General features: G+C 39.0%; 1 protein-coding gene across 1 annotated transcript in view; it reads right to left on the reverse strand.

Annotated features, from left to right (window-relative positions):
• Positions 1 to 8: 8 nt before the first annotated feature.
• Positions 9 to 24,970, reverse strand: part of lama5 (laminin, alpha 5) — a 95,742-nt gene continuing 70,780 nt past the window's right edge. The window contains exons 39-80 of the mRNA XM_054608709.1: positions 23,826 to 23,933; positions 23,520 to 23,603; positions 22,130 to 22,360; positions 21,182 to 21,295; positions 20,874 to 21,004; positions 20,696 to 20,776; positions 19,873 to 20,087; positions 19,451 to 19,551; positions 19,074 to 19,257; positions 18,515 to 18,655; positions 18,163 to 18,314; positions 17,858 to 17,968; positions 17,088 to 17,199; positions 16,468 to 16,641; positions 15,531 to 15,727; positions 15,298 to 15,414; positions 14,628 to 14,782; positions 14,174 to 14,303; positions 13,930 to 14,032; positions 13,692 to 13,805; positions 13,378 to 13,560; positions 12,173 to 12,315; positions 11,850 to 12,029; positions 11,047 to 11,186; positions 9,976 to 10,138; positions 9,340 to 9,473; positions 8,985 to 9,150; positions 8,228 to 8,362; positions 7,845 to 7,996; positions 7,335 to 7,467; positions 6,618 to 6,761; positions 6,298 to 6,428; positions 5,963 to 6,130; positions 5,090 to 5,219; positions 4,818 to 4,972; positions 4,086 to 4,302; positions 3,724 to 3,861; positions 2,967 to 3,126; positions 2,731 to 2,861; positions 2,492 to 2,585; positions 2,282 to 2,401; positions 9 to 1,533 (exon numbers count right to left, since the gene is read on the reverse strand). Coding sequence (XP_054464684.1) covers positions 1,385 to 1,533; positions 2,282 to 2,401; positions 2,492 to 2,585; positions 2,731 to 2,861; positions 2,967 to 3,126; positions 3,724 to 3,861; positions 4,086 to 4,302; positions 4,818 to 4,972; positions 5,090 to 5,219; positions 5,963 to 6,130; positions 6,298 to 6,428; positions 6,618 to 6,761; positions 7,335 to 7,467; positions 7,845 to 7,996; positions 8,228 to 8,362; positions 8,985 to 9,150; positions 9,340 to 9,473; positions 9,976 to 10,138; positions 11,047 to 11,186; positions 11,850 to 12,029; positions 12,173 to 12,315; positions 13,378 to 13,560; positions 13,692 to 13,805; positions 13,930 to 14,032; positions 14,174 to 14,303; positions 14,628 to 14,782; positions 15,298 to 15,414; positions 15,531 to 15,727; positions 16,468 to 16,641; positions 17,088 to 17,199; positions 17,858 to 17,968; positions 18,163 to 18,314; positions 18,515 to 18,655; positions 19,074 to 19,257; positions 19,451 to 19,551; positions 19,873 to 20,087; positions 20,696 to 20,776; positions 20,874 to 21,004; positions 21,182 to 21,295; positions 22,130 to 22,360; positions 23,520 to 23,603; positions 23,826 to 23,933 — 6,021 coding nt within the window. The 3' untranslated portion in view covers positions 9 to 1,384. The remainder of the gene's footprint in view (positions 1,534 to 2,281; positions 2,402 to 2,491; positions 2,586 to 2,730; positions 2,862 to 2,966; positions 3,127 to 3,723; positions 3,862 to 4,085; positions 4,303 to 4,817; positions 4,973 to 5,089; positions 5,220 to 5,962; positions 6,131 to 6,297; positions 6,429 to 6,617; positions 6,762 to 7,334; positions 7,468 to 7,844; positions 7,997 to 8,227; positions 8,363 to 8,984; positions 9,151 to 9,339; positions 9,474 to 9,975; positions 10,139 to 11,046; positions 11,187 to 11,849; positions 12,030 to 12,172; positions 12,316 to 13,377; positions 13,561 to 13,691; positions 13,806 to 13,929; positions 14,033 to 14,173; positions 14,304 to 14,627; positions 14,783 to 15,297; positions 15,415 to 15,530; positions 15,728 to 16,467; positions 16,642 to 17,087; positions 17,200 to 17,857; positions 17,969 to 18,162; positions 18,315 to 18,514; positions 18,656 to 19,073; positions 19,258 to 19,450; positions 19,552 to 19,872; positions 20,088 to 20,695; positions 20,777 to 20,873; positions 21,005 to 21,181; positions 21,296 to 22,129; positions 22,361 to 23,519; positions 23,604 to 23,825; positions 23,934 to 24,970) is intronic.

The following is a 24,970-nucleotide window of genomic DNA, read 5'->3' on the forward strand; positions in this document are numbered from 1 at the left end:
TCATTTTTTTTATTTAAAAATACATTTACAAAACATGGGGACTGGGTGTGAGGGGGAGGGACAGCTTATTCTTTCTGTGAGATATTTTTTAAAAAGTGGTTATATTACATACAAGTTTCACACTCATGTTTGGTACATGTTTACATTTATGACGGAATAGAGTTGGGAAATGCTGCCAGAACTTGGACACGAGCTGGCAGATAGGATGGTTATGTTAGTTCTCGTTTCATAAAGGAATTAATCCCACGTTTATGTCCTGTAAAGCTTTCAAATACTGTGACAATATAGCACTATATTCATTAAATTTGGGTGTATTACCTTGAACGTATCTCTTAAAAAAAGTCAGCTTTTCATGATCTCAGAAAAGCAGTTCTGTTAATGCACTGTGATGCATTTTCGAGCTGATCCAAGAGCCTTTTTAAATATATTGTTTAGTTTAAGAAGTAAGATTATTTTCTCAACACAAAAGGAACACTTCTTCCTTCAGTTTATCAAAAACGTTCAACATCAACGCATCTGGAGATACGTGTTTTCAATGGACTGGAAGGGGATGAAAAACTTATCTGTAACTAAACCTTTTAGGCACATTTAGTGAGGGAAAAAAGTGAAATTACCATAAACTATTGTATGTCTGAAATATCTCTTAATCACATATTTAGGCTATGTGATCATCAACCTTTTTTGGTGTTATGTAAGAAATGTATTCATCCTTGCGCCAACTAGACCGATATTCCCAAATTTCCAGTCCTAGTGCCAGTTCCAGGTGACATTGCCCATCTGCGTTGCCTGAGGACGTTGCTCATACATCAGTGTTCACAGTGTACCGACTCGGTAGGTATTCTAAACATTCTCTGCTAGAGATGCACGACACACAGCTGTATGCAACATTTACCTGAATATGTAATGCAGATCCAGGAAATGTGTTTGGATGATTCACACAATTTATTTTTTACCATTTACTTCTAAAAGCAAAAGGAAATTCAAGCAGTGTTGCCTTTATTAGCAACAAACTACACATTTTAGAATTTATGTTTGATTTCAGATTTGATATTTGATATCTTGTATCAGTGCATCTCTATGCGCAGACAGGCGTTATAGAACCCTGTAGCACAAAAACAAACCAGTAATATTGCAACGACAAACTGTAAAATATAAAATATACATTTTTCTGAAAAAAGAAAATAAATATATATATATATTTTAAATTAACTACAGTAACATGACACCCACCACCAGTAATTTGCAGCTGGGGAATGTGAAGATAAGACTGTGTGTGTGTGTGTGTGTGTGTGTGTGTGTGTGTGTGTGTGTGTGTGTGTGTGTGTGTGTGTGTGTGTGTGTGTGTGTGTGTGTGTGTGTGTGTGTGTGTGTGTGTGTGTTAGGTTTACATGTGTGGGCAGCCCTGCGTCCCCACAGCTCCATGCAAAGCAAGTGGTTTGGACAACATTGCAGGTCTGCCGTTGATCTTTGCGTGGCGGATGCAGCCGTGGAAGACTGGCAGGCCCGCAGGTAGACCAGGAACTGTGACGCCATCTGGTGGACAGAGGGAGGAACAACATGTTAACAGAAATCTAGAATTACGCAGGTATCAATGATCTGAAAATGCTTTCTAAACACCTGGCTGTGTGGTGAAAGCAGTCAAAGAGTCACGTAAATTTGACGTTTCAGTGTATATAGTGTAGAATAGTTAACTGTTGAGTGAGTTTAAGGTGATCAAAAAACAATTATAGTTGCAACTCAAAATAAAACTGCCATAGAGAGAAAATAAGTCATATCGCAAGAATACAGTTGTAATCATGATTATGAACTCTTTTGAGAATGCATAACCAACATTTTCACCAACAATTCAATCCCTACCTCACCCTACTTGCCTCCAGGCACAGGGACTGTTCACTGAGTTACAGAGGGGCTTGCCCTTAACAACAGGCCTCGTTGAATAGACCCGAGTGTGTACTGGTGTCTGTCAGTGTATGCTGCTACTACTGTCTGAGATGTCCAGTGCTTTGGAGTTAAATTCCCCTATAAGGGTATAATAAGTCTAAAGTCTAGCCCAAGAAGGTATTACAATGTTAATGGAAAAATGCATGTATATGAGTAAACGGATAACATCAGCACCTCAATGGGACATTGAAATGGCTGGGCTTGATCCAAATTAATATAGATTATCTCAGATGCTGATTCTTTGTGGATTTTCACCAAAAGACATAATGACACAGGATCAGGCCAAAGATTTTGGCATTGTGCAAAAAAGAAGAAACAAAACCAGTGACTATGTACTCACTAGGTACCCCTCCAAGGTAAACGGTCTCTTTGGACCCTGCAGAGCGGCTCTGTTTGGGGCTGACGCTGTGCTCATTGGCTGCATCCACATGGAGCTGCAGGACGTTGTTCTTCTTCACCACTGGAGACGCAGAGACGACGCAACATTATTATCTCAGCGTTACAACAGGGCAACAACACAGTGACAAATAACTTGTTGATGTAAACCCACCTTTGATTGTGTGCCAGCGTCCGTTACATAGAGGTTCCTCTGGAGTGAAGGAGGTAGAGAGTTCACCTTTGCCGCTGTTTAATGTTACAGTCACCTACACACACACACACACAATTCAGTTCAGTTAACAATGCAGGTCAATAATTAGTATTTACTTCTTGTGATTTCTTGTATTTATTTTACAATTCAATACAAATAGTCTCCATCTGTTGTTAAAACCCTGCCTGGTGTCATCTCACCTCTCCCTGTGTGAGGACCAAACTCAGGCATTGGTCAGGTGATATCCCAGCATGCAACAGCAGCCCAGAGTCCAAAACGGGCCGAACCTCCAAGTGGATTTCCAGATCCCGACCCAGAACTAAGGACTCATCTGCAAGGAGAAAGCGCCTTGAGTCAGGTCACATCAGGACCAAAACAAGAAGATGCATCATGACTGAAATGTTAAGAAACACAGAAGTAGAGTGACCATCAGTACCTATCGCCATGTGTCCTCCCTGGCCAGAGAAATACGCTCCGGGCTGTAGAGGACTCTGGAAGCAGGGCACCGTCCCCTGACTGTGAGCGGGGCTTTCTGCAGGGGCTTCGTTCAGCTTCAGGTCCTTGACACAACCAACAAAACCGCCAGAGCCTGGAGCCTGAAGTTTATTAAAAAAACAACACAGACAGAAAATAAGTAATGAAGAATAGATGTGTGATGAAGGTGTTCTTCTGTCTTGGAGTCGGCGTGGAGTTAACAGTATCTCACATTCAGATATTACTCATCACCACTGTCAATTTAGCCTTTTTCTTATTCTATTTCAGTTTTATTTACCTCATTATTTTCTACTTCCTATTAATCTGCACTTATCTCAGTGCATCATACAACCCCACTTCAAAAAATCTACTACTATCCCTTTAAACTTTTTTTCCAATGAGGTTATTTAATTCAAATTGTCAGCGTTTTACAACCCATGTCTTATTTCTATTAATTAGGGATTTCTAATTATTCTGGTTCAATCATTCATAAAATTGAGTTTGTAGAAAAATGAGACAATCCCCATGAAAACTATTGCAGTCCATATGTTACTGTCAGCTTAATAATATTATTATGTATTAAATATTCATTGCAGATTAAAGCTGGCCAGTAAAAAGTACAGTACAGTTAAAGAAGAAAAAAACCTATTATTTATCACTGGTACTGATCCAGCCATGCAGCTGACTCTTGTGTGTAATTTGCAGTCAGGATGTTTTACCGTCAGTGAGGGCGGGACTCCTCCAACATATAAAGGCCCAGACAGACGTGTCTTGTCTCCTCCAGGGATTCTCTTAGACTGAGCGCTGATACCGTCCACTATTAGGCTGATCTTCTCTCCTTCGCGCTTTATAAACACCTGAAGTGACAAAGACAGAGCAGGTGAGTTTCAGGTAAATCAGACACAGGCTGTTCACTCTGTCTGGCTGATATGACGCAACCCTGACAGACTGGGTATATGCATTTAGTTCCATGATTATGTGATATAAAAGACAAATTATGAGATCAAAATATTGTCAAATAGATTCACATAAATTCCCTTCCTGGATAGAATCAGTCACATGACCACGCGTGTAACCTCACCGTGTGCCATTGGTTGTCGTTGTACTTCTTGTGGCTACGAAGGCTGACCTTCCTTTTTCCTCCGTCCAGCAAAAGCAACAGGTTGCCGTCTGACAAGCTAAGTGACATCACGGCTGCGCCACGCTGCCCGCCACGCTGCCCTCCACGCTGCCCGCCAGCTGCGTACAGCACCAAACCATCAGAGGAGTTGATCCTCACCGCCATGGAGATGTGAGGCCTGCAGAGAGATGATTAAATATTATCTTAATAACATTTCAGAACTTGCGAAGCAATTTTTAAAGCTGAATTGATTAACTCCACAATAAGCTGAAAAACTCACTTTAAGTGTTGTTATTTACATTTCAGCCCTTTATTAAATTGTTGAATGCGCATCAAATAATTGCTCCCTTTTAGCTCTGGTTTTGGGCTCTGGTTTGGCAGTGTACATTATGTTGGTATATATATTATATATATTATATAAAAAAACAACCCGATGCTGCCAGAAATGATGCTGCTACTGAACCACAGAGTAGAAGTGCCACAAAACTAAGACAACGTGCTAAAAGAGGCTTAAACACAGCAGCAGTTTGTAATAATTCTCTGTATGTTAGACTCCTTGCTGTATAAACATTAAGGATCACCAAAAGAACACAATCACCCTGAGGCAGATAGGAATATGTGTACCAAATTGAATAAACGAGATGGATTTTCCCAACAGGGTGGACATTTAATCTACAGTGTGTTCACACTCACATTGAGCTGAGTGAGATGGGCAGAGAGTCGTATCTCTGGTAGCTGTGTGTGGAGCCGCTGAAGTGCGTCGCTCCGGCCTCCTGGTCCGACAGCTCCCCCTGACAGGACTCCCTGGTGTTACGGCTGCGAGACCTGGATGGCTTCTTGTGCTTTCCCTATGGGAGATAGAGTTTACATTTATTTTGTGCTTATTACTGGGCACAGAGGTTCAGTTAGAGTCTGATGTTTATGAATATATTTTTGTTGTGTATTTGCGGGCTGTGTGTGTGAACCTTGGGTTTGTTGCTGTGTTTGGGCTGGACAGCGATGATCTGCTGAGGTTTTTTGGCAGCAGGACAATCGAGACGAACGTTGACGGTTTTTTTCACTTTCAGCAGGTTCAACACCATCTGAGAATTGTCCCTGCAGGCAAGAGACACACACACATTTTGGACACAGATAAATTACAATATGCCACACAACATGTCAGGAATTACAGTTTAAAGAGAGGTACTACTTTAAAGAAAAGTGGTTCAAAGATATCTTGATAAAATAAAATTACAAACATATATTCAAGTCAAGCACAATTATGGCACTGAATCTTATGTAACAGCAGACTTATCAAGGAGTCAAAGGTCGTTATTTGCACAGTTGAGAACATTAATCCTTCCTCTGGCCCTTGAAGTTGGCAGATTTACAAAAAAGCATTCAAAGTTGGCCCTATGTCCCCGGCTCAACGAGAGTTAGAGTGCTCAGCCAACCCCAGATTTTACCCCACCTTGCTTTATTTGCTTTTTTCCTCTTAGATGTGTGCTTACCATCTGGCACCTGGTCGCTACGTTTTAATAGAAGTTGACTGCCAGAAATGTACCGAACACAGCACAATAAGAAAACACAAGCACAGATACATATGAGCCTATACATTGTTTTCCAGGAAAAACCGTACCATTTTGGCTTTAACACATTAAAAATACCCTGAATATAGGGATTTCTCAATGGCTTGAATATAAGAATGTAAATAATAACGCTGGCATTAAAGCGATTTTAAAATATACCACATTGAGGGACACAACTGGAGTTAGAAGCAGATGATTTCACCCTGTTTGATGACATAATATCAAATCTTTTGACTGAGCTGTGTTGCTCATCCTGCCATTACTTCTCACCTCTTGATGAAAACATTGCTGATACATCCAGTGAGATTGGTGAGGCTTTGGTCGGGCATTCCTCCCAGGAAGGTGCTTCCCTCTGTGGTCGTCACACCACGCCCTCTGCTGTCCAGCCGGATGCCCTCCTTTGCTTTCTCCAGCATGTCATCCATGTACAGACGCATCCTGGTGCGGGGTGACCAATCAGACACTCAACACAGCGTCGACAATGCACGTTGTTTTTTTACAGCTAGATTTATACCAAAGTTTGATGGCTACATTCATGACATTTGGAATGAAAAGACAGCTGAGAGCTTTATGTAGACTTTTATAGGATTACACAGTCAGCCTACCCGTTGATGTTGTTGTAGAAAGCAATGTAGTGGCTGTTGTCATCGTTGTACGTCTTCTGCGTCCTAATCTCACTGTTGCCAGATCTCACAACAACGTGGCCCTCGTTCAAAAAGACCTGACACACTCCGTCCTGTACACACACAACAGCCACAGGTCAGAACACAACATGTAAGAAGATGACACTTTAAAGTCCAAGAGACCGATGCAGGAGAAAGAAGAACATCGTGGAAGATACTTTTAAAACGTATTGACTGATCAAAGATTGCTGTAAAGAAGAGAAAAGACGGAGGAAACAGGAAGAGGCGGAGGCTTGTCAGACCTTATCATGGTGGTAGAACATGAGTCCCTCCTTCTGCTCAGTCCTGAAGCCGAAGCCGGAGTAGAAGTTATTCCTGAGGGTGGGAATGTTGGTCAGAGCCAAGTCCAGGTAGCTCTGACCGGAGAAATGAGCCTCCCGAGCCACCTATATGAACACACACACACACACACACACACACACACACACACACACACACACACACACACACACACACACACACACACACACACACACACACACACAGCAGGTCAAGATATGCTGTATCAGAACATTTTTATCAGCACAAAGGCAGCATTTAAGGGGAAACTCTCGACATGAGGAGGATTTTTTTTTTTTACTTTCAGAAGAGATACATTTATGTGATAATTCTCGTTTAGAATTACAATAATATCACATGAAAATACTTTGATTATTTGCACTCTTTTACGAGTTAAGAGATCTTACATTCAAGTAACAGGTTGGATAAGTGATCAGATTTGGATTATAAGCTCTGAGGCAAACACAAGTTTGACACATGCAATGGTGTCATTATTTACAGACGGAAATACATTTCAGTTTCAATAAACTAGCATGTGCCTCAAGAGAATTACTGGTTAAATAAAGAGTGGCAACAAAAATAATGACATTGCGGACACCTGCAGCATTAAATATAAAATTTTATGCCATAGAAATGTACTCCTCTTTATATAAGCTGAATTGTGGGCTGCATTTTCTTACCAGTAGGTCACTGTCGCAGCCGAAACTGACTCCGAAGCTCTTCATCCTCTTCAGGTCGATGTAAGAGTTCACGGCCTTAATGTTCCTGAAACATCCCTTCACAGCGCCCTGCTTTGGAAACAGAGACTTCAACCTGAAAAGAGACAGAGACAGAATGAAACAGGATGGAGAGCTATTTAACAATATTCTGTCCTGTGTTCATGACTTAAAAACAGGTGAGAACAAGGTTTGGTTGTTGTATTACTCATTTTGGCTTCTCAAATTGCATCCATTTATTAATTTGCATGATAACAACAAGTACAGCTATGGCTGATGGGAATGCCGTTAGTTCTGCAGGTATTTGGTTATAAACTGATGTAGGATAAATTAAAATTTTGAACTAATGATGGCACTAGAAGAAAACTTAAAGGGATCAAAGTTATTACAATTCATCCTGTAGGATATATAAATGTATATCGGCACCAAATTCCATGGCAATCCATCCAATAGTAATGTCTGTGTACTACTCACTTCTCAGGCATCATGTTCTCTGGTACTCCTCCCAGGAAGTAGGTGCTACTGAACGGGGGGATGGTCTCTGAAAACTGGTGTGTGCATACGCCAACCCGGTTGTTTCTCACCACAACACGGATCGGGTTGGTCCGCAGGAGGATGATCTCCAGCTAAACAGATAAAAACAACCCGCCACCCATCAACATCAGTGTTCAGTGGAAATAAAAACCAAGACTGAAATATAGCATTTCTTTTTTTGCCAACTGTGAATTAACAGCTTACATTTTAAACAAGAAATGGTCATTCTTAACAAGGACATAATACATACAGAGAGTAGTAACAATGTCTAATAGAGATGGCAAACACAAAAACAGACAGGCAGAGAGACATGGTAGACTTACAGCTTTGGGTTCAGCGTCACTGATCATCACGAAATCAGATGAAGGCTCTTTGGGCTCGAGCTTCACCAAATCCCCACTGAAGTCATAGTAAACCGTCAGTCTGCCCTGAACTACCGCCAGACACAGGAACTGTCCCTGATGGAGGAGAGAAACATGGAGAAAACATTAAGCCATAGAGCCAGTATAGTAATGATTACAACCCAACCAAAATATCTTTACAAGGATCCCTTAAATTTGTTAAAAAAAAAAATTGTGAACAAAGATGTGCACTGAGTGGGAAACTACAAAGTAAAAACAAACTTCTCAGTGCTCTCTGGTGGACAAACTATGTAATGGAGACACTGTTTCTAAACTACTGCAAACATATACTCTGTATTTCTGTACTGCATACTTTTGTTATTTATTGGCCTATATTAACTGACACAGTTTTATTTTATTTAATCTTAATTAATATCAGGCAGTCTCTTGTATCTGTGATATATTAACACCAGCCGGCCAATTTATTGGACAGGCTCTGATAAATAAAAGTCATTGGCAATGAATGCAAAACAATAAAAACGTCAATACATTTATTTTATAATAGGCTTGCAGCTGTCGATTATTTTGGTAATCCAGTATTCTATGGATTATTCCAATATAGTATAAATCAAATAAAAAATAATTCTGCTCTATTAATGAGCATTAATAAATTTAGGAAAGAGAAAGTAACAACATATTTGTTTCCTTAAATTAATACTGATTGAATGAGAGTCTTTACCTTGTTGTGCAGCAGGAGCAGTATTCCGTTTGCTGAAAGCAGTCTGACTTCCAGTTCAAAGCGCTGCATGCGAGCTATTTCATCAGTAAAGGTGACCTCAGCAAAGCCGGTACCGTCAAAGTACGCCGCGTCATTAACCCAGGCCTGAGTGCGCCCCAGCTTGGACCTGTTTTAATCCATTTTGAATCACACAGAAGAAGACAAATTCAAATTATGACAATGGGTTTCGTCAAAAGTAAAGAAAATATAAAGAGAAAAGAAAACATTTAAGATATTGTCTTATAAACATAAACTGGAGGTTATTTACCTACCATGTTTTTAACAATATGAATTAAATGACAACTTTTACACTAACCTGCTATAAGGTGTATCTGCGGTGGTGTTGAGTTGGAAGATGTTTTCAAAGTTATACAGACTTAGCACTTCCTCGTTGAGCGTATGCAACTCGATACAGCCCTTAAAGTTTGGCAAAGCGAGCACTGAGGGAGGCTAGAAAACAAAAAGAGAAAAAAAGAGAAAATAACATATATATATATATATATAAAAATTCAAATTTACAACAGAGTCTCTTTTTAAATGATACATCCAGTGAGATTGGTGAGCTTTTCCTGATTAGACTAAAGTTTATGTTCTTTGAATTGTCTTTTTTTCTGTCTTCATCCCTTTTAAATGTTTATCTGTTTCATCATAAAATCTGATGATTTCATTATTTGTCAATTTTAATTTGCTGCCTTGTGGGAAGCACTTTGTAACTTGGGTTTTGAAAGGTGCTCTATTAATAAAGATTATTATTATTTGAATAACAGCTTAGTTGCAGCCCCTCGCACTTTTCATTATTTATTTGACTTTTTTCGTAATAACTACATGAGAAATCATCCAGTAATTATTTCTATGAAAACATTGTAATACAAATGTAGACACTCATATAGGCCACGACTGCAATACAAGGGTGGAGCAACTTTCATATAAAGGCTTCCCACCATGTACTCACTTTAAAAGTACTTGGGTATCCTCCCACATAGAAGACAGTGTCGTCGGTCATGAGGTTGAGCAGACCCTGATCTCCTCCAGCCTCCACAGCCTCGGCTTTGGTGACTCTTTGGTCCCCCTCAGAGTTTTCTGAAGACATTGACATTTGACCGTACTGTAGGATCCTGCATTCAAACAGACAGACGAATAGATAAGGACAACAGACAGCTAATATTTTTTTTACCAAGAGTCAAATTTTGACTTGCTTACTGATAACATTATTTTGGCATACTCAATATTTGAACTTGCTTACTGATTAAATTTTTTTTGGCATACATGTGTTTATGAAAAAGTATTTAGAGAAACTCTGGACACATAAAAAGAAAAATTACATAAATTTAACTGTAATAAAATAGCAACACATTAACACTTGAATGTAAAATGGCAGCCCTTCCTGAAAAGAAAATATCAACTTTCTGTAAAGTGATAAAGCAGGTTTAAGGGATAGTTCTGATTTTTAAGTGTGGTTACCTATACTCCTGTCTCAACTGCTTAGTTTGTTTGTTTTTTGTGCGACGTTGGTGTTTTAAAGGATTAGCTTGGATTCACCAAAGTCACACAATAACACAAACAAACTAACCGATCAAGGCAGCAGTAGACCAGCAACTCCTCTGTTCTGCAAGGTGAAATTACAGTTAATGTACATGGTTTCTTGTGGCTTTGAAGAGAGCAAAGATAGTCGGGAAGGGCTATCTGACAGCAAGGTAAAAACAATGAAAATATTATAAATATAGTCTGAACTTAAACTGATTTCGATTTTTTTTTAGGTGGCTAAAATATTTTTTGCTCTGGCCCCCATGCACAGCATAACTTTATTAAATTCCTCCTGTGCTGGTGTTCCTGTCTGTTTCTCCCTTACTAAGAGTTGCTTACAAAAAAAAGTACATGACACCAATTTGTTACATTTATTTGTATATTTCAATGATTATACTCTACAAGTTGGAATAACAAAATCTCCTCAATCTGTGAAAATCCTGTCAAATAAAAATCAATCATGTCATCATGTATGCACATATTTCATAGTGTGTCTTACCTCTCCAGCACTATGCTATTGAATATTCCATTAGACATTACGTCTTCAGTCATCAGCACATCAGCAGTTTCTCCTCCAACATTGAAGTACCAGTGCAGTTTCTTTCCCACCAACACCATGCCCATGTACTCCTTACTTGACTACAAATAACAAATAGACAGTAATGAACTACAAATATTAAAATATATATATATATATCCTTACTGGACTACAACTCCTAGAAACATTCTCTCTATAATCACTTAGAATAAACTCAGTAACGTATTGATAGATATAATAATAATAAAATGTTCAGAGTGGTACAGGAATCCTTTTAGAGACACTTCAGACAAATGAATAATACCACATTTTCCTCCTACCTGTAGTGCTATTTCACAATCTATATTGTTTTGTGCTTAGAGCTAGCAGTATGGAGTATAGATACACACTTCCTCCTGCACGGTGATAGGGTTGGTAGGTGTATTTTGGTAGAGAGATAATAATTCTTATATGAAACTGCTGGCAACAAGGTCTGTGGATTATCTTGAGTAACTGTGTCATGATCTCTGGAAGAGACATTGCTTTTGAGATTTTCAAATGTATTTTTTGGGTACTTTGAGCACCACAAAACGAAAATCATTTAGTTGAAGAAGACATCTCTACGGTTGATATCTCCAACAAAAATAAAGAATAAAACAAGAATAAAAACTACAGCTAAAACGATTCTAAATAAAAGCACAACAAAAAAGCAAAAAAAATAATCTATATTAAAAAAAAGAAAAATCTGCAACATGTAATGAGATTGTGTGTTTCGGGGTGCTTACATCCTTATTGCCAAGGTAGAAGACAAACTGTCGGTCGCTGACATCCTGCCGCCTGGTTCGTTCCTTCTTCGGCAGAGTGATGTAGAACTTCAGGGAGGTGTAGACAGCCAGGTCGGCCAGGTTACGAGGATTACGTACCTGAACACCGGACGACCCGTTAAAATTCACCGACACGCTCACCTGAATGGAGGAAAGAGGAGGAGAAAATTACAGGCTTTTCAATTCCAACTTCTGTGTGTGTGTGTGTGTGTGTGTGTGTGTGTGTGTGTGTGTGTGTGTGTGTGTGTGTGTGTGTGTGTGTGTGTGTGTGTGTGCATGTGTACCTTGCTAGCAGCGTTGCGCGCCTGCTGTATGAGCTCTCGGATGCGGTTGATGTTCTCAGAGATGTTTGGCATCTGTACGGAGTGATTCTGCAGTTTATCCAGCTTCTTCATAAGCAGAGGAATAGTCTCACCCAGTGCGTGCACTAAAGAGAGATATTGGCATAAAGAAACTTAGTCTGGGTTGCACCAACAAAGATTCATTATTATCCTAATTAAATCATATCTTAACTTCATGTGGCAACAAACTTCAAAACTATCTTAAAATTAAATTAAAATTAAGAGATTTAATTTAAACCTCTCTTTAAACGTCGATTTAGTTTTTACTCTGGATTAAATTCAATTCTGTTGCAACAAAAATTTAAACTCCAATTTAAGCTGTGATCCAGTATTTACGATTAACTTACACTTAAGGGTGTTTCGAACCTTTTAAAGTGCTCTCTTTTAAAGATGGAGTTACTTACAGTTCTGTTGCCTGTTCTTTTATCTTCTATTCTTCTCCATTAATTCGGCCAACAAGCTTTTCTCAAAGGAGTAATGGCTTTTTCATAAGACAACTTAATGTTTTGTTAAATAAAGGCGTGGCCACACACTTGATGATTGAGAGGAATTATATTTATAGGAGGCTCTACATTTTTTTAAAGAAAATCCTTATCTTCCTGCGTTGAATAATGTTACATAAGAAAAGCTTCATTTTAACTTTTTTTTTATTGGGGCTGCAAGGATCAATATCTTTTCCATCAATAATTAATTTCTTTCTAATCTTTTTCTTTGCCAACCGCAACTTCCCAGAGCCCCAGGTACATCGCTTCAAACCGCTCATTCTGTCTGATTAATAGTCCAAAATGATGTAAAACACATAATAATTGTCAAATCTAAGAAGCCGGACCTACATTTTTTGAAACTGACTCAAATAATAATAATAATAATAATACATTGATAATCCAAATAGTTGACAGTTTCTTTCAACTCATTTATTTGTTATTGTTAAACAGTTTGAATCTTGTTTGTGTCTGTGGCTGAGTCTTTTCAGTGTGACTATAGACATTATACTTAAAATATTTATTTGAGTAGAAATCAAATGATAAAAAAGAGCAGACAATGACAGAAAATAAACAAAACTGTGCAGGTAACCAGATATTGCAATAATAATTTTTTTTAAGGATGCTTCTCTGGCAATACATTCACACACGTCCACAAGATCCTACCAGTCTTGTTGGCCTCCATCAGGGCGTTGTTGATGTCATTATTGGTGGCGTTGGCGTCTCCGTATGTCTGCTGCCATTTGTCCAGCTGCTCTTTAATGGGACTCAGGGCATCGTTGACTTTTGTGGCCGTGGTGTTCGCCAGATCGGCTGCTTGCTTTGCCTCGTTGATCTCTTGACTCACATCTGTTCATCACAAGTCAATGTACTCACATGATTCTTGCACTTCACATGGTTTGAATGCATTTGTTGTTAGTCACTTTGGATAAAAGCATCAGCTAAATAAATGTGATGTAATGTGTGATGAATGTGCGTACTTGAGGTGGAGTTGAGGTTGTTCTGAACCGTCTCCAGGTCCTTCATCAAATCCACCTGTTTGGTTTTGGCGTCATCCAGTCGCCTCTTAGCGTCTTCCAGCTGTGGCTTCAGGTCTGTGCAACAGGAAAAGGAAAAGAAACTTTAACAACTAAATCCTTCAAAATGACTCTACTTTTACTTGATTTCATGAATGAAACTCTTAAATTAATATGCGGATTGTGAAAGGTGTGTGTTTACCGTTGTTGAGTTCATCGTTTAGCTTCTCGACTTCGTCCTTCAGCTCCACACTGTGGTTCCTAAGAGAATCAGCGATCTGACCAAGGTCCAGACCCTTTATGTTCTAAACACATGCATCGATATTACAAGCCAGACACAGACAAATTAATAATTTGAAGCAAGTTGTTTTAGAGGTTTCAATTTTTGCACACGTCTTCAATAGGGATGGAAGAATACATGTGTGTGTGTGGTGTGTGTCTTTTACCTCCATAGTGTAGTTAGCAGCCTTTTCAGCCATCTTGGCTGCCTCCTCTGCCTCTTTGATACTGTTGATGATCTTCTTGTAGTTTTGTGTTACATCCACAAATCCCTCCGTCTTGGTTTCTGCTACCACACTGCAGACATACAAGATTATTAACATCTTCTCTTTACTTACTTATCATCATAGCTGTATTCATTACTGTGATTGACTCGAAATAATGCATTTTGGGAAAGGACATGTCCCTCACAGCATAAGTCTATAATATATATTTTTTTATAATAAAATTTGACCCACATGTCCAACTCAATGTGCTACACAAAATAGCCTCTGGACCTTTTCTGTGCCTATAACCGACTTGCTGCTTTACCGTTTTGAGTTTTGTCAATACGGTGAACAGTAAGGCTCGTTTAACATTCTTAATATACAGTTGTAGCTAAGCAGCTAACTACTCTCTTACCTGGACAGGTTCATGGCTAAAGTGTTCAACAGCTCAGCGTGTTTCTCTGCTTCCTCCACCAGAGGAATTTTGGAGTCGACCCAAGCAAAGTCCTGCACTTTCTTAGCCAATGGTGTCCTGGCGCCGTCCAGCTGGGCCGCCAAACGCTCATACTCCTGAGAAAGCCATTTGAAGTGTTAAAGTGATGCATACCATACAACCGGAACATCTGCATTTCGATTCCAGATAGAATCCTTTGTAACATGACTCCCTGAATTTCTTGCCTGTATCTCTACTGGCACCATCAATGAAAGCAAAATGCTAATATAATTTACCTAAACCCAAGACGGAGAACACAGGAAATCTGTACTTAATTGTAAAGAACAGCAGATCTCTTTTATTCATAATATACCTATGAAACACTGAGGCCCAAGATAATGACTGAACCTTCCTGTCTTTTAACAATGAATTAAGCATATTCAAAACCTTATCTTGTAATAACCTTATAAAATTATACTTAACCTTAAACCCCATAGGGCCGAACAGAAACTTCAAAAATCTGAACTGAATTGCGAACTCAGCCTGAGTTTCTTTTGTCTCTCCAAAAGGCAGTTGTAAAGCTGCTCAGTATATTTTTATTATCAGAGTTTGAACACCAGGTCAAATCTGTGTGTTTTCTTTTCTTTCTGACCTCTTTGGAGTCGTGCAGCATGGACAACACATCGTTGAGCTGCGTTACATCATCTTCAGCCATGGACAACTGGTTGTTCACCTCCTTCTGCTTCGACAGCAGGTCTTCTATGTTCCTCTGTGCGAGAGAGAGAGAGAGAGAGAGAGAGAGAGAGAGAGAGAGAGAGAGACGGAGTCAAAATCACTTCTCATCACTATCCTCACCGTACCGGTGTTGTTGATCTCCCAGCTCACCTGGTTGTCCTCCAGGGTTTTCTCATTGACGTTGTTTATCTCTGCGGCTCTGGCAGTGTTGTTCACAGCTTCATTCAGGGCGTCTCGAAGATCCATCATTTGAGAGTGGAAGATGGCCAGGCGGTCTCTGATAGCATTGGCCAAATCGCTGTTTTCTCCCTGACGACCTGCCAACTCCTTGTTAACGCGGTCCAACACTAGCAGAGGACACAAAGACCGAGTTTGAGAAAGTTATCACGTCTACATTTCTTTTTTTGTTGGGGTCTAAAACTGTGGAAACATTGACTTTGAGTAATTTTGCATTGAATTACTTCAACCATGGTTTTAACCTTTAAGCATCAACTGTCTCTCCTATTAGCTCGCACTATGTAGAAATCACAGACTGATAGTGTGAATATGTGATATATGTATTGATAGATTAGACATATCATTTTGGCCATTGCCATAAAAAGATTTTTATGGCAGTTCTCATATTAATCCTGTTATATACAGTTTTCAATATAAAAAAGCTGCATACATGCAACAACATGAAGGATAAACACAATGGACATTCCTCACACTAGTGTGTCGCTAAAATCTACAATAAAACAGTTAAAATATGACTCAAATGTTGCAATATCACGTATTTAGGGTAAATAAATAATATACAATTTTATTTTATTATTAATTATTAAATGGGCAGGTACCATTGAAGTAGTCATTTTCTCTGTAAACATATTCTTCATTTTGCATTCTTTACCTATTTAAAAGGACACTACAAACTTATTTTTGTTACTGAGAATTTAAGCTATAATAGTGTTCTGGCCAAAACACAGAATATAAACTATAGAACGATCTCTGGTTTTAAATCCGTATGTTACATATCTACTATAGAGTATACTTTAAAAATATGGTAAGTGTTTAACAGGAATATATGTGTTAGTGAAAAAAAACTTACATTTCTGTGCGTCCATCTTCTCTTTGTCAGCAATTTTCTTCTGTCCCAGACAACTCCTGTACCTCATCTCCCTCATCATGGCCTGCACCTCCCTCATCTTCTTCTCCCTCTCCCCGAAGTCATGCTCGGCATCGGTGTCATTCAGCAAAGTCCGGTTCGCCATCTTCAAGACGTCTATGGAAAAGCATCAGAAAAACAAAAATCAATCAAATGGTCTATATAGCAGTCCTTTTTTCAATTGATGGAAGTTATAAAGGATTGTTTATTGTTGATGATAGCTCTTTACTCTAAATGACACTGCCCTTCAAAATGTTAGTAATTTTGAAGAACTGTGAACTTGTGTTCATCTAAGTGTCGATTGATATTTCTATTTTCTTTGATAAAAGATGGCAACCAAACGTTTTTCTCCACCGGCTACTGAATTCACTTTCATATTATGTAAGCTTCTTTGTGTTGTATGTAATTTTTAAATGTGCTTCCATACTCTGGGCCTCTGCCCCAGCATCTCATGCAGGGGATGCAGCAACTGAAGCACTGATTGACACAAATGAACAGCTTGCATTATGTTGCAAAAATTTGTTTTGATACATTTGTGATGAACACTTTGTCACCTGTCGTACCGTTTAAATCCATGGTCATGTTGTTGATGAAGGACAGCAGGTCTTGCGCTCTCTGGTGTGTGTTAGTGGTACTGTTCCGCAGGTCACCAACCCTGTCGGTCATCACTGTCGCCTGAAAACACCACAACAACATAACACTCTCAGTTCTAAATAAAAGCAAACTAAATATTTATTTATTTAATATTATATTTGTGAAGACTTGAAACGGCAGTGGTTATTTTAAACCAAGGAAAACTACATTGTTGCTCTTTTACATTCAGGTCAATAAATTACAGGAAGAGTAAAATAAATAAATAAAGTTTCTTCACAGATATAATAATACATTTAATTAATGAAACCAAAATAAACAGTTTCATGCTAAATCTATTTATAGCCACAGCTTAAAATGTTTTATTTAATTAGAAAGTAGTGGTGTGCGGCTTAGACAAAATTAATATATCCAAATAATTATCAAAACATTATCTAATCATCACTATATCACAACATTTACAGTGATATTCATGTTGTATTTCAGAAGCTCCTACAATAGCTGAACTTGCCCCTGAGCAAGGCACAGTGTTCTTGTGTTATTTGACATGAACATAGAAAGAGGAACAGGCTCATTTAGTCAAATATAAACGTCTTTAATCGAAGATTTTGAGAATTTAGGTTGTCAGTGTGTGTGTATAGGTTTGTGCTTGAGTGTGTGTGTGTGTGTGTGTGTGTGTGTGTGTGTGTGTGTGTGTGTGTGTGTGTGTGTGTGTGTGTGTGTGTGTTATATGTGACCACACCTTGCCCTGCAGTTCATCGATGTCATCATTGATATTCATGATCTCAGCATCCAGCATGTCGGCCCGATTCCTGCTGTCATCGAGCGTACTGTTGTAGTCCTCTATTGCTCGCTGCAAACATGTAAGAATGTATTTATATGGATTATGACACCACAAGTACAACATTCTTACAGCCTATCGATTGAACCATATCGTGTGTGTGTGTGTGTGTGTGTGTGTGTGTGTGTGTGTGTGTGTGTGTGTGTGTGTGTGTGTGTGTGTGTGTGTGTGTGTGTGTGTGTGTGTTTGCGTGTGTGCACACTCACAGCGATGTCCTCCACAGACTTGTTCAGATTGTGCAGCTGAGCCCAGGCCATGGAGCTGGCGTTGAGACTGCTCAGCTGACCGGCTACTGAGTGGAAGTTGTCGTTCATTTTGTCAAGATCCTCCAACAGGACAATGACACAGCTGTCGCACACTGCAACGGGAAACACACACCCATTGACACTTAATTGTACTCAAGGGTTATAATAATACTTTCTAAAAAATAAGTTTTTTTCTGTTCTCTGGTATTTTTTTCTCTTTTAAGCATATTTTAAATGTATCATGTATATAAATTCAACGTGAAAATGTATCAATTGCTGTCACCATATTTGTGCGTGTGTGTATTTCACTTACGTTCACAGTGCATGCCATCACGGTGCTCTACAGGTACGTTGTATTTTTGCTCGCAGGTGTCACACTGTTTTCCGGTCATCCCGTCAGGACAGCGGCACTCTCCTGTGCGAGGGTCACAGCGACCTCCTCTACAGCTGCACTCTGGAGAGAGGGAGGTATTAATATGACTGCTACTAATGCCACTACTGATAATGCCACCATTTCTAATTCCACTGCTACTTTTACAGCTCTGATACCAATTTCAAAGTCCCTTTCCGCCAAGCTGTACGTGTTCACACTGCCCTTATTCCAGCTGTGGCCCATCGTCTGCATTATCATTTAAATTGATTACACTCTACTATACTGGCTGCAGTTGGAATGAGGATCATGAGGGCTCTTGTTTAGGCTCCAAAGAAAATTATGGTCTGATTTTCTTTACAAAAACTGAATACTAAGTGCTTTAATAACCTGAAATTAAAAGACCACATGCATTAAATAAAAATAAAAGAGATAACCTGAGCATACATTATGAAATATTTCTGACAGTGACAAAAGTATAGTATGCTATGCATTCATTTACTCTTGCATCCGTTGGGTCCGTAGTCCCAGTATCCAGGAGCGCACTGTTTGCAGTTTGGCCCGTTGACTCCGGGCTGACAGGCGCACTGACCGTTCTGAGCGTCACACGGCTGTATGAGAGCTGCAGATGCTTCGCAGTCGCAATGACGGCAGCCGGAGCATGACTCAAAGCCAAACGAGCCGCCCTGAGAGGAAAAACAGAGTGAGGTATGAGATAAGGTTGGAAAGTTACTCCCAAATACATCCCATTTTCTTCTGAGATAATAGATGCAATATTGCAAAATGTCAACATCAGACTTCTGTTTTTACTTGAAGCTTCCAATTGTTTTCATGCGATGTGCAAATTATATAGGAAAGATAAACAAGTGCAGCTCTTACCTCACAGCGCTCACAGTGCGGTCCGGTGACTCCAGCTTTACAGCGACACTGTCCAGTGTGAGGGTCACATGACTCGGTGCCACATGGAGAGCAGTTACATTCTGCGTTAAGAAAACAGAACACACAACATTTGCTGATACAACTTTTAACAACTTAATCTATCGCACTGTTAACTAAACTAATACAGTTTTTGAGGAGTCGAGAGTGTGTATGGATCAAAAATGAGGACACCTCTCCTTCTGAAATAAATCACTGTCCGAATTTCTGATTTCATTAATGTTCATAATTTATCTGCACACACAATGATTAGCAACAACTTTGATTTTGATGCATTATATCAAACACTGCAGAGCTCCATAATACAGCAGCAATGCCCCTAGTGATAAACAGGACAATAGCACGTATGTTGAAGCTGAACTCACTGGTGCAGTTTTTGGCAGCGACGGCGTCTCCGTAGTAACCAGGGGCGCAGATGTTACAGTGAGGCCCGGCCGTGTCATGCATGCAGCTGAGACACTCGCCCGTCAGCGGGTGACAGTCGGTGAAGAGCATGTTGGGGTCCGTATTGCCGTGGCAATGGCACAGCTGGCACCTGCTGCCCAGCACCATGGGGTTGCCATAGTAACCAGGGGCGCACCTGTGTTAAGAGACACATTTTTAATGATACATGTATCCAACAATAGGTTTTATGTTATTGCCTAAGGTATGTTGATGTGAACTTACTTAGATATAATAAGGAAATATATAATTAGCTAAATTCAAAACAAGTTATAAATCAAGAATCCAGTATAGAGCTGCATTAATTAGTAGACTAATCGATTAGTCAGTTGTCAGAAAAGTAATAGGCAACTATTTTGACAATCGATTAATTGGTTAAGTAATTTTTCATGCAAAAATGTTAGAAAATGTAATTTTAAAGACCAAATGGTTAATCAATTAATTAAAAAAATAGGCAGATTAATTGTTATTTGCAGCCCTAATCCAGTACGATACAGAGGTAACCATTGTTATAGTTACTGCTAAAAAAAATTATATATCAATATTAAATGACAAACAACAAATATAACAAATAAGATCAAACATAATTGATCCATGGGGGGACACCAGGTAATAAACCTGACAGATGAAAATACTGTCATGAATTAAAAATTAAAAAAAACATATTAAACATTGTAGGTTTTGCCAAACTATGTAAAGTGGTCGCACATATCCAACGGGTCACACTATTTTTAGGAGAATGTTTACCGTTCACAGTGTGGTCCAGCGTAACCCGGCATACACAAACACTGCATCCTGTCAGTTTTCTGCACGCAACCTTCTGCAAAGCTACACAGAAAAAAAACACAAGGAGTAATTATAATATATGATTAAATGGGAAATTAACAAGAAGAGGACTGAAAAAAAGGCAGTGAAATGTTCTAACTTGTTGGATTGGACCCTTAGTGGGCAGGGACAACTGGAGCATGACACCGCCTGTCCGTCAAGACTGTTGTTGCCGAGAAAACCACCCTGGCAGCTCTCACAGTGTTCACCGGCTGTGTTGTGTTGGCAGCTCTGATGAAAAGAGAGAAGAAAGATCACAAAGATGACTTACCTATAAATAATGCTAGAGGGGAGTGATATCAAGAAGGACAGAGAGGTGTGTGTGTGTGTGTGTGTGTGTGTGTGTGTGTGTGTGTGTGTGTGTGTGTGTGTGTGTGTGTCAAATGATTTGTCATTAAAAATTCTCACCAAACATATTCCAGATCCATCCAGACACCGGTCAGAGTGTCCGTTACAGTTACAGGGAACACATTTCCCCAGAAACAGGCCAATTGTGTCTCTGTAGTAACCCGGAGCACATTGCTATAGAGAAGAGAGGAACATGTATGTAATGGCTGAGAAGACAATTTTCATGAATGATTACTGATTGGTGATTAATCTGTCGATTTTTGTGAACAGTGAAGTTTTTCTATTTTATTTTGTAAAATGATCTATAAATCTTATAGATACAGATGAAGAAATAGAAAAAACAGTAGGCAAAATTGTGAATAGGAATGTAAAAATTGCTAAAACTGAAACAAGAACTTGGGTAAAAAGGTTAAAACTATTTATAAAAGAAAAAAGCCCATAATAATTTCTCACACCACGAGGTAACTTCAAAATTACTTGTTTTGTCTAAATAGTGGTCCAACACGCTAAATTGTCAATATACAAATATATAATTCAGTGAAAAGCAGTACATTTTTCACATTTAATAAACTGGGCCGAGAGAATGCTTCACATGTCTGGTTAAAAAAACATCGATCACCAAATTAATATTCTGTTTAATGGGACTGTATTTAGTTTTAGAGTTTCTTTATATCAATATAAATATCAAAACTTTTTGCAGTTGGGTTGACTATTCTGACACATTTTTCTACAAACAAAATGCAAACCATCTGAATAATTTGAAGGATTTCTTAAAGTCACTATCTGAAGATCTTTGATAGACTACTGAGAAATAGGAGGAAATACATTGTAGTGAATGCAAAAATGCAAGATGCTTACATTTACACATAATTGCATGCCATATTTTGAACTGCAATGCATAAACTGTAGAATATTCCACTTTTAGTATTATTCAAAATGAAGGGCTGTAGGGTCGTTTTAGTCAGATACTTTCAAATACTTTTGGGAAACAAGGTCTTGGTTCCTCACCTGACAAGAGTCTCCCAGGTAATTGGCAGGACACATACAGATCTCCACGTTATTGGCATGGCGACCGGCGGTCAGGCTCTCGGCGGCCTCCAGCACGGCGCCGCGTAGCGACACTGAGTGGGCAGACTGGGAGTGCAGCGCTCGGATCTGCAGAGACTCCAGACCAACCAGAACCATCATCAGCTCCTCCCGAGACACAGAGTTACCGGTCTGAGCGTGACGGAAACTTCCCTGTGAGGAGAGGAAGGAGGGAGATGAAAAAAGGTTAGCTCAGGTTTGGGCTTTAGACTGGTAAATACTATACATAAGGTAGAAAATTATCAAATATTATCAAAAAATTATAAATATTCGGTAGTTAACATAATCTATTATTATTTCAATAAATTAAAGAGCAGATAACTCTTGTTAGTGTTAAATAATTTCTCAAATTTAACTGCTTGGATTATTCCTACAGTATAAATAAACTTGAATCTGTTTCTCTCAGCATGATGATATTACAACAATATATATCCATAATCATTAGTCTCCTCTAGAACATAAAGCATACAGTTTTGACAGAAATTGACATGTAAATATCTCTTCAATCTGTACAACTTCAATCGGGAAATAATATTTGGCGTGCATATACATTTAAATACCATCAATAAGATCTTCCTAATTTTAGTGGTTATGACGAACTTCTTCTGTGATGTTTATTAAGTTGTTGTTAAATTTTTCTAAGCATAGATAACTACTGCGGTTGACTGTCTGAGGATCAGGTAAATATGTAAAAATATTCTAAATATAGAGTACACTTAAACAGACTATTTTTAAGTGTGTACTGCTGCCCCAGGCCACAGCAGTACATTGCTTTGCTCCCATGCTGGTACTGTTATTTGCCATCTACTTTCTCCAAACTGGGGGCATACTGACCAACATGGATACGTTCCTTGTACAACCCCACACAAAAACACAAACTATCCCTTAAATATCTGTTAGGCTTGTATGGGGCCAAAAGAGGAAAAGCGTGATGTAAAGTAAATAAAGTGTTCAAAGAACTAAAACAGTGGCATTTTGCAGTCAACTCGGTGTCTTGCATATTATACAGCGCTGTACTATATTAATTAATATTGCATATCAACAGCTCTCGATGGCAGTGGGAGACAAGATTATACAACCCAAGGTCTCTAAACTGCTAAATCTTTGGAGCTCTTTCCCATCTCAGTAAAAAAGGACTTGCATTCGGTGATCAACACTAAAAAGTATGACAAGAATAAGATGGAAAAAAGGACAAACCCCGGCATGTTGCTGCTGGCCTGGACGTGTTTTTTGTTAAATACAGCTTCTCACATAAATCTCCTGGCTCACGTAGCTTAAAATGACCCATGACTGCATGTAGAAGTGACTTTACCTCGACCATGTGAACGATTCCCAGGTGAGGCTCTTCAGGTGAGGAGTACTCTCTCTCCATGAACACCAGGGTCATCTGGTTACCCTGCAGGAGGAGAGAAATAATGTGAAAAGGGTGTGTGAAGTTTAGAAGAGCCTGTTTGTATGTTCTGTTTTATATCAGGCAGGCTTCTGGCAGCTGCATTTGTTTTAAAATAAATACTGTCTTTGTTTGTACATGCATGTTTGTATATGTTTGTGCATGTGTTTGTGTGTCACGTTTCTGATATGTGAACCTAGGTTACAGTGATATTTGTGTGTTTTGTACCTTGAGAATGATGTCAGGCCTGGAGGCTTCTGCAGGCAGAGACAACACATCGCCTCTCATCGTCTGAGTGTGGAGACGATACCTCAGATAACCTCCATAGGATGAGACCTTGGGAAACAGAGATACAGTAGATGGTTGTTTCAGGAGATATAAGTTGAAAAACAGAGAAACATGAACAGTCATGAGGCACTAAGCAAAGATTGAAATAAAGACAGGAAAAGCAGACAGACTGCATCTTAATCCATAAAACAATGCATTGCATTCAGACTGTACAGTGAAACAGAGACAAGATCCAGGGCCCTTATTTCCACGGCGACCATGCAGGTTTTGTCAAAGCTGATATTTGAAGCTGGTCGATGAAGCGTAACAGGACTCAGCTTGGGCTTTAAATCAAACCATCAGCCCGCAGGACTGATGCTGGTTGAATCACACATGAAAGCTGTTGATTTAAAACGTCTAGACTAAAATGCCTATCTGTACCCAAACACCACGTCTAAGCCTCTGGATCATGATGTGGGATCATTTTGTGTGTTGACTGTAGGTGTGTGTGTTGTGAAAAAAGCCACAGGTTTTGTGTCTCATGTTGTTATCATTCCATTAAAGTGACAGAGGTAAGGTAGCGGGGCTGTACTGAATAGTTTGAAGCTTCATTTATAACCTTGACATTCAATTTCTAAATCACAATTCAGTTGCAGCACAGATTTCTTTCTTTATGCATTTCTATTCATTGTGTTGAAACACTATTTTTCTGCACAGTTCCAGATAAAGATCAGGCTACACTAATACTATTAACATTAACTTACAGTCCAAAAGGAAAAATCTATTAAAAAAAAATAGATGTGATGAATTCCAAAATTTACGACACGTTTGTATTAAATGAAATATTCTGCTTCAATCCCTATTTGTAGCCGTTTAGCCTTTCAAAAACATTATTTTTCACTGCAGTCAAAAAAGAAAGTACTCGTAACCACAATCACACATTTTCTTATTTTTTAGGGTGGTTATATCATAAAATATGATGAAAGAATCGTAGCTACATGCAAAAACTTTTATAGAGGCTTTAAAAGTTAAAATGGCATTCGTTTGCAGCTCGGTAAATTTATCAGTTATCTTTGTTGCTCTCAACGGTTTTTAGATTTATCATA

Source organism: Anoplopoma fimbria, chromosome 12, assembly GCF_027596085.1.
Source record: "Anoplopoma fimbria isolate UVic2021 breed Golden Eagle Sablefish chromosome 12, Afim_UVic_2022, whole genome shotgun sequence".
In the NCBI taxonomy this organism is placed as follows: domain Eukaryota; kingdom Metazoa; phylum Chordata; class Actinopteri; order Perciformes; family Anoplopomatidae; genus Anoplopoma; species Anoplopoma fimbria.